Source organism: Triticum aestivum, chromosome 1D, assembly GCF_018294505.1.
Source record: "Triticum aestivum cultivar Chinese Spring chromosome 1D, IWGSC CS RefSeq v2.1, whole genome shotgun sequence".
In the NCBI taxonomy this organism is placed as follows: Eukaryota; Viridiplantae; Streptophyta; class Magnoliopsida; order Poales; family Poaceae; genus Triticum; species Triticum aestivum.
The window spans coordinates 324426973-324435554 of NC_057796.1; the positions used below are offsets into that span (position 1 = coordinate 324426973).

Here is an 8582-nt window from a genome sequence, read left to right on the forward strand (position 1 = left end):
ATAATGACAAAAAACCCCAAAGAAAACCCCAAAAAATAAAAGAATATAAAAAACCCAAAAGAATACCAAATAAAACAGAAGAAAATTAAAGAAAAGAAATATTGAGTGAAAACCGAGAAAAAAAGAAAACCAAAGAAATAATAAAGAAAAATAAACAATGAAACTCAAAAACCAGAAAAAAACAAAGAAAACCGTAAAAACAAGAAAAAAGGGGAGAAATCAAAAGTCCATGTAAACCGAGAAAAATAACAAAGAAAATCGATGGAAAACTGAAGTTATAACGAAGAAAAATGGAAAACCGATAAAAACAAAAAGAACCAACAAAAAAATTGAGAAAAAGATAAAAGAAGAAGAAAACATATAGCGAGCAAACCTAGATCGAGGGAGGCTATTGAACCTACGCTGATAGGTCGGCCCATATGCCCACACCTTTCAGCGAGAGCTTCTTCCGTCTCGCTTATGGCGAGATATACCTCTTGCGATGATGTGACGAGCGAGAGCAACTAATCAACGAGTACCCCTTGGGAGGCCGCATTAGAGTCACTATTGATGGGCTGAGAGCGCACCAAGCCGCCGCCTCATGTCGCGTATTGGGGCTCCCTTCGATTTTTTTTATCTGTACATGTTTTCGGCTTTTAGATTTTTTTAATGTTTTTTCGGCTTTTCATCCCCCTCCCTCCGTTTTTCTTATGTTTCTGACCAAAAATAAATTACGTGAAAAAAAGTTTTCTTTTTGTGAGAGGCACATATTTATTTCCCGAGGAGGCACAAATTTGCTCTTGCGAAAAGGAAAAAAATGCATTTTTTTCTACCACGAGAGGCATAGATTTACTCTCATGGAGGCACACATTTGCTTCCACGAGAGGCACATCTTAGAAAAAGGAAAAAGATGTGTTTTCTTTTTTTTTCATGAGAGGCGCATATTTACTTCTCGTGGAGGCACATATTTGTTTTCTTGTTGTGCCTCTTGAAAAAGGAAAAAATAAGTTTTTTTGAATTGTTTGGATTTCTTTGCTTTTGTGTGAGGTAAAAACATATTTTTTTTCTGCGAGAGCTAGAGATTTGCTTCTCGTTCAGGCACAGATTTACTTTCACGGGAAATGCAGCTGTGCCTCTTCAAAAGGGGGAAAAGGTATTAAAAACATACTTTTGGTTGGAGTTTTTTTGTCCTTTTTTTTAAAAAGAGTTCGTCGAGATCTATCAACATGAAATTCAGTTTTGAAGATCTTGACACGAGTAATCCAGTGGTGAAAATTATACGAGATTTGTACGCACGGTTTAAGTGAGCTTTGCAAATAAGGGTGACAGGCATACAGCGCATACTAATGTGTTTTTTTTTCAGCAAGGAATTCTACAATCCACGGCCCTGGCAACCGAGTGAGATAGAGCCCCCCGTATTACCCACAGGCCGTAGCCCACGAGCACGAATTTCTGCTAAGAAAAAGATGGCATTTCCTATTTGGCGCTGCAGGCGCCGGTTATAGCTGTTTCTGCAAACCGGCGCCTGCAGCGGCGCTACCTGGGCTCGGCCCAACTTTTATATTTCCTGTTTCTTAAACTCTAGATAAAACTGCAAAAAAGGTGCGCAAGCTAGGATTCGAACTTGCGTCGCTGGTTACCAAGTATCAACGAATAACCAACTCGAAATACATGTTTTCATCAATTTATTTGTTCTTCTTTTTCCTTTTTTCTTTTTCTTTTGCTTTTTTCTCTATCCTTTTTTACTTTCTCTTTTCGAAATTCGTAATTGTTTTCTTCAAATAGATGGACTTCTTCTCTAAATCCATGAACTAAATCTTTCGAAACTCGTGAACCTTTTTCAAATTGATGAACCATTTTCAGAATAGAGGAACTTATTTTTCAAATTTGATGAACTATTTCTTAAAATCGATGAACTTTTTCTCAAAATCGATGAACTTTTTTCAATTTACGTGAACTTATTTTCAAAATCGATGAAATTTTTTCAATTTAGGTGAACTTTTTTCAAATTCAATGAACTTTTTTCTCAAAATCTTTTATTTTTGTTTCAAATTTGATGAACCTTTGCAAAATCTATGAACTTTTTTGAAATTTGATGAACTTTTTTTCAAAGTTGATGAAATTTTTTGAAATTGGTGAACTTTTTTTCAAAGTCGATGAACTTTTTTGAAATTGGTGAACTTTTTTTTCAAAGTCGATGAACTTTATTCAAATTCGTGAACTTTTGTTTCTAATTTGATGAACTTTTTTTTGAAATCAATGAACGCTTTTCAACTTTTCTGAATTGTTTTTCAAATCTGATGGACTTTTTTTCAAATTCGGAAACTTTTTCCATTTTTGCGAACTTTTTTCAAAAAAATATTTTTTTTCAATTCATGGTTTTTGAGAATGCTTTTTAAATTGATGTTTTGTTTATTCAAATAATTTATAGCTGGTATATAATACTACTATATGTTTAATCTTTGTACTAAAGGAAGGGCCAAATAGCGTTGTTTCCTTAAAAAGATAACAAAGGTAGCCTGTCTTGGTGGTTAACGCGCCTGGCGTTCTAGTAAGCGGCCGAAGTTCGTTTCCCAGACCGCCGAATAAACATTTATTTTTTTCCTTCGCGTTTTGCCTCTCAACTGGTTGCTGGGCCGGCCCGCTGCGCGTCTCACGCGGGCGCCAGTAGCGCGAGCTGGCGCCTACAGCGCTGATTAGGAGCTCCCGAAAAAGATGTCCTTCAAAAAATGCTCACTAAAAAGAAGAGCACGAGACGCGCAGCGCATGCTTTGTCTGAAAAAAAACCGAGACGCGCATCCTCCACTTCACAGCCATGGCCTCGCAGCAGCCACCACCCTCGCCGCCGCTATCCGTTCCGACCACCATTGGCGCTCTCACGGACGACCTCCTCCGCGAGGTCTTTCTCCGCCTCCCGGACCTCCCGAGCCTTGTCTGCGCGGCCTTCACCTGCCGCCCCTTCCTCCACGCCGTCCGCTCCTCTCCGCCCTTCCGCCGCCGCTTCCGCGCTCTCCACGCACCGCCCCTGCTCGCCCTCTTTCGCGAACCCGACATGAGCGCTATCGTCCCTGCCGCAAGCCGTAGCTCCGACCCGGCCATCGCCGGCGCCTTCGCTGATTTACTCCGAGACGACGACGCATCCGAGTGGAGGACATATTCTCAGATCCCCTACTCCGACGGGTTCGTCCAATTCGTCAACCGGAGCACCGAGCTGGTTGTCTCCTACAACCCCCACATGCCGTCTCTGGCCATCTTCCCCAAGAAGCCTCACGACGAACCCTACCTTGAGTTCCACACGCTCCCTCCCGACCAAGAGCACCAGAGCCCATCCCGTGTGGTCTGTGTCCGTCACGATTGCTCATGGGCGTGCGCGCGCGTGGCCGTCTTCTCATCTCACGCCATGAAGTGGCAGATCTTCCCGGAGTCTCGGAAACCACTGCTTCAAGGCGACATGCACACGATTTGTACGGTTGTCGATCGGTTCGTCTGTTGGTTAGATCCGGGGGAAGACTGCATTCTGGCGCTCAACACTGCCACCTTTCAGTTCTGTCGAATGGATCTGCCGGCCTCCTTGAGAGGGTCATACTCAAGATTTAAGATTGGTCAGATCAAGGATGGGAGGCTCTGTATGGTAAATGTACAGGAATGCACGCTTTCTGTTTGGCTTTGGACACCCGACAATCTCGGCGTCGGCAGATTCGTGTTGCACAAGATGTTTCCATTGCACACAATTGTCAAGGAGATCACTAAGCGTCCAGTCGAGGATAATGTTGATGTTGGAGATCTTATGGAGGTTATTAGTGGGTTTGTGTACCTATCTGTTGTCTACTCCAGGGACCGGCAATCTTCCGAGTGGTTCCTATCCTTCTGCCTGGAAACCGCAGAGGTGAACTTGCTCTTTAAGGAAACACGACGTTCTTACTGCCCTGTTGATCCATACATCATGGTCTGGCCTCCTTCTTTGATACACAACAAGGTGAGTCCATGCTTATCTCTGAAGATTTTGCTAAAGTTTCTTCATCTGGTCTCTAGTCTAGACCGTATAGTGTATTCAATTGTGTTACTTATGAGCATTGGACTATTGTATTTCTGTGAAAATCAGCTATCAACTTTACGTTTTGATACAGTAGCATGTCTGATTTTATAACTGTTGCAGAGGAGTTTTATTGCAAGTTGCATATTAGTACGAGGACGCAATGTTTTCAACTTTTAGCATCGCGGTTTGTGTAGATTATATGATAACATACATATACGAAGTGCTGCATTGTGGATATTTGAGACTGGAAATCTTTGTCCACTGAAAATCTCTCTACGCTTGCTTTATAATGCTAACCGCTATGAGATGGCAGTACTGTAACAGCGTCCTACTGCACTTTCATTGCTTATGTAAAAACTAGATAAATCGGTATGTATCATTAGAATCTATCTATTGCCTTGCACAAAACTCTCTATAAAACACTCTTACATGCATGAATTTTCTCATGTCACAGGAGGGCTCAGAAACTGAAGTTACTGGAGACAGTGCTGGAGCTGATGGTCCGGTCCACACCAAAGAAGCTTCTCCTGTCCTCTTCACAGCATTGCAATCATTCAAAGAAGCTTTGATTGATGGCGACGGCACCAAAATCGCAGAGATGGAGGCCTTCTTACTTGATGCTGAGCTCGGCTCTCTTCTGAACAGAATCACTACTTTAGATGTAGCATTAGCAGCTGGGAGAGACCGTGTGTTGAGAATAGGTGCTCGCCCTGATATCTGTAGGGAAGAGATGGGGAGAGAGGGTTGGTGGCAAATGTTCAAGGAGGTGTTGTGGAGAGCTTCTTCCCGCCTCTTTGCCAGTTGATCTTGGATTAAGCTTAGGTGGAAATGCGTTGCTGATTTAGTTATTGGATGGTGTGAAGTGTGAACTGAACTCATTACGTGCTACTTAGTTACGTTGTAAGTGTGTTAACGTATCAGTGCCTATGTCTGTTTGGCAAGACACGTTGCCTGATCTACATGCAGAGACTGACCAATCATATAAGCCATGAGTCCATGAGCTTTTATCGTAGACGTTCCTTCTATCACTTGTCCTAGATGTTGTCTTTGCTCTGGACGACTGGTTCTGCGGTCTGCTTGAGTAACTGCCTTTTGATTCCATTGTACTCCGTCCCGAATTACTCGTCGCATAAATAGATGTATTTTAGTTCTAGATTCATCTATTTTTATCTATTTCTGTGACAAGTAATTCCGGACGGAGGTATTGTCCTGCTGATTACTTATATAATAACCAGTGTTATGTTGGTGGTCAAAATGTTGGAAGTGTTCTTAAAGAAAATTACAAACAAATAGTATTTGAGGATAACTACACTTAGAAAGCAATGCACGAGAAAGATATTGGTGGTGAGCGGCTTTATTTGCGTCCTCGCTCGCCGATTCACAGGGAGCGAATGGAGGCGTAACTGGCTGTTGGGTTGAGCGGCTTACCACCGGCATGGAGCTGTTCAGACCCTGTATGTGAAGCTTAGTGCATGATGTCTTTTACCTTGGATCCGCCTTAATCACAAGACTCACCTTATACTCATGACTCGCGAGGCGAGACCTTCCTGCTTGAGAAAAGAAAAGTCATGCGATTTCTTAAACTAAGGAAGAATAGTGATCTGAAATGTTTCATTATGGCTTGGATCGATCCCTGGTGGCAACCGTGATATTTCTTTTTCGGAAAAGTCTAAAACAAGCCTTGAACTTGTAGACGAAAACTAAATTGAACCCTTAGCTCCTAATTCCTGAAATTAACACACCGAATTTATTGATCCAGGTCTATTCTAAACCTTGAGAGCGTTCCCAAACAAGGATTGCTAACGTGGGAGATTAAACCCGGGATTATTAACTATGTCCGAGGAAGATTTTTTTTGGTGGCAAATTACCGTCGTTTCACACCTACTAGTCGTGATGGGCCGGCCCACTAGTTTTCGTGCCTGATAAAAATGTAAGAAAAAGAAAATTGAGCTGTGAGGATCAAACGCGGGCGCTATGGCTAGAAGCGCAAGATACATCCACTAGAGTTAACTAGCATTGGTGCCTATTAGGCAACCCGACATATGAAAAAATTGAATATTTTTTAGAACGCGAAGATTTTATAAAGTTCCTAACAAAAAATGTAAATTCTTAACTTTTTAAAATCTCAAACATTTTTTTGTATTTTGAACATTTTTTAAAACAAAAATAATTTTTGAAACCCCAGGAGCTACTGCAGAGGAGATTTTTTTTAAACACAAATTATTTTTTAACTTGGTACGTTTCATTAAAACGGTAAACTTTTAAAAAAACTGGGAGATCGATCGAAGTACGAGGTCAGAATAAATAGAATAATGATCAATGGAAAAAAGAAAAAAAATCCTTTAGCTGGATAAGGGGCGGATGTAGCCAAGTGGATCAAGGAGCTCCATCTCCAATTGCGCCCTAGTGATGGTACTCCTCTTGAGGGATACCACTCGCTATCGTCATCTTGTAGGCAGCCTTGTGTACCTCACTGTGACCCGGCCTAACATTGCTCATGCACGAAACCTAGAAATCAATCACTGATCCAATTTGACTACCACTACGGGATAGACCTCAACAGAAAATTGTTGAGTAACGGCAGCAAGTGATTGAGTTCATGGTAGCGATCCAACTAAAGATTTTGATTTCTGTGGGCACAGCTATGATCATGGTAGCTACGGTGAAGTAGGCACGCGTATCAACGTCTAAGCCCACAGTAAACATATGATGAGCCCAAACTATAAATCCAAGAACACCTATACTTATCATGGCAATCTAATACCTTATTGAGATAGGTAACTAACCCGAGTCCCCCTCTAAGAGCCGGTATGAAAATTTCATCTCGTACGGCTCAAGCAGAAACACAAAAAATTTCAACGAATATTAGAAAAAAGGTTCAAAACTTCATCAGCCACTGAATTGGGAGGCCAAACGAGTATTTGACGGAAAGCCGACAAGGAATTCCGTTAATAACCGACCGTTTTGATTCTTTAGAACAACTCGATGAATTTAGTAGATCCTTTTAGGAGGCCCTCAATGACCATAGATCGAACTTGATATGTGTTTGATATTTTGATAGTATGTATGTTGTGATTCCCTTAGTGGTGTCATGTGAACGTCGACTACATGAAATTTCACCATATTTGGGCCTAAGGGAATGCATCGTGGAGTAGTAAATAGATGGTGGGTTGCGAGAGTGACAGAAACTTAAACCCTAGTTTATGCACTATTTTGTAAGGGACCGATTGGATCCTAGAGTTTAATGCTATGGTTAGGATTTATCCTTAATACTTTTCTCGCAGTTGCGGATGCTTGCGCGAGGGTTAATCATAAGTAGGAGGTTTGTTCAAGTAAGAATAGCACCTAAGCACCGGTCCACCCACATATCAAATTATCAAAGTAGCGAACACAAATCAAACCAACATGATGAAAGTGACTAGATGAAATTCCCGTGTACCCTCAAGAACGCTTTGCTTATTATAAGGGACCGTTTTGGCCTGTCCTTTGCCTCAAAAGGATTGGGCTACCTTGCTGCATACTTGCTACAATTATCGTTACTTGCTCCTTACAAATTATCTTGCTATGAAACTTCCCGCTACTTACAATTTCAGCACTAGCAGACAATACCTTACTGAAAACTACTTGTCATTTCCTTCTGCTCCTCATTGGGTTCGACACTCTTACTTATCGAAAAGAGCTAAAATTGACCCCCTATACTTGTGGGTCATCAAGGCTATTTTCTGGCGCCGTTGCCGGGGTGTGAAGCGCTTTTGGTAAGTGGAATTCGGTAAGGAAACATTTATATAGTGTGCTGAAATTTATTGTGACTTGCTACTGTGGAAAACAATCCTTTGAGGGGTTTGTTCAAGGTATCTTCACCTTGTCCGAAACCACAATTAATTGCCCCTCAACCTACTACACTTACTGAAAATATTGAATATGAAATTCCTTCGGGTATGATAGAACAACTGCTAGCTAATCCTTATGCAGGAGATGGAACCGAACATCCTGACTTGCACTTGATACATGTAGAATAAATTTGTGGATTGTTTAAGCTTGCAGGTTTACCCAGGGATGAAGTTGTGAAAAAGTTTTCCCTTTATCTTTGAAGGGAAAAGCATTGGCATGGTATAGGCTATGCGATGATATTGGATCATGGAATTGGAATCGTTTAAAACTGGAGTTTCACCAAAAAAATATCCTATGCATCTAGTTCATCGTGATCGGAATTATATATATAATTTTTGGCCTCGTGAAGTAGAAAGTATCACTCTAGCTTGGGGGAGGCTGAAGTCAATGTTATATTCATGCCCCAATCATGATCTCTCAAGAGAAATTATTATTCAGAACTTTTATGCTCAACTTTCTCGTAATGATCAAACCATGCTGGATACTTCTTGTGCTGGTTCTTTTATGAAGAAAAATATTGAATTCCGGGGGATCTTCTGGAAAGAATTAAATGCAACTCTGAAGATTGGGAACTCTACGAAGGTAAAGAGTCAGGTATAAAGCTTAAGTATGATTGTGTTAAATCTTTTATGGATACCGATGCTTTTCAAAAGTTTAGCACTAAATATGGACTTGA

General features: G+C 41.2%; 1 protein-coding gene across 1 annotated transcript; it reads left to right on the forward strand.

Annotated features, from left to right (window-relative positions):
- Positions 1-2745: 2745 nt before the first annotated feature.
- LOC123169403 (uncharacterized) lies at positions 2746-5029 on the forward strand. The gene is made up of 2 exons (XM_044587243.1): positions 2746-3955; positions 4470-5029. Exons 1-2 carry the CDS (start codon positions 2795-2797, stop codon positions 4818-4820), a joined length of 1512 nt encoding a protein of 503 aa, XP_044443178.1. The 5' UTR covers positions 2746-2794; the 3' UTR covers positions 4821-5029.
- Positions 5030-8582: the final 3553 nt, after the last annotated feature.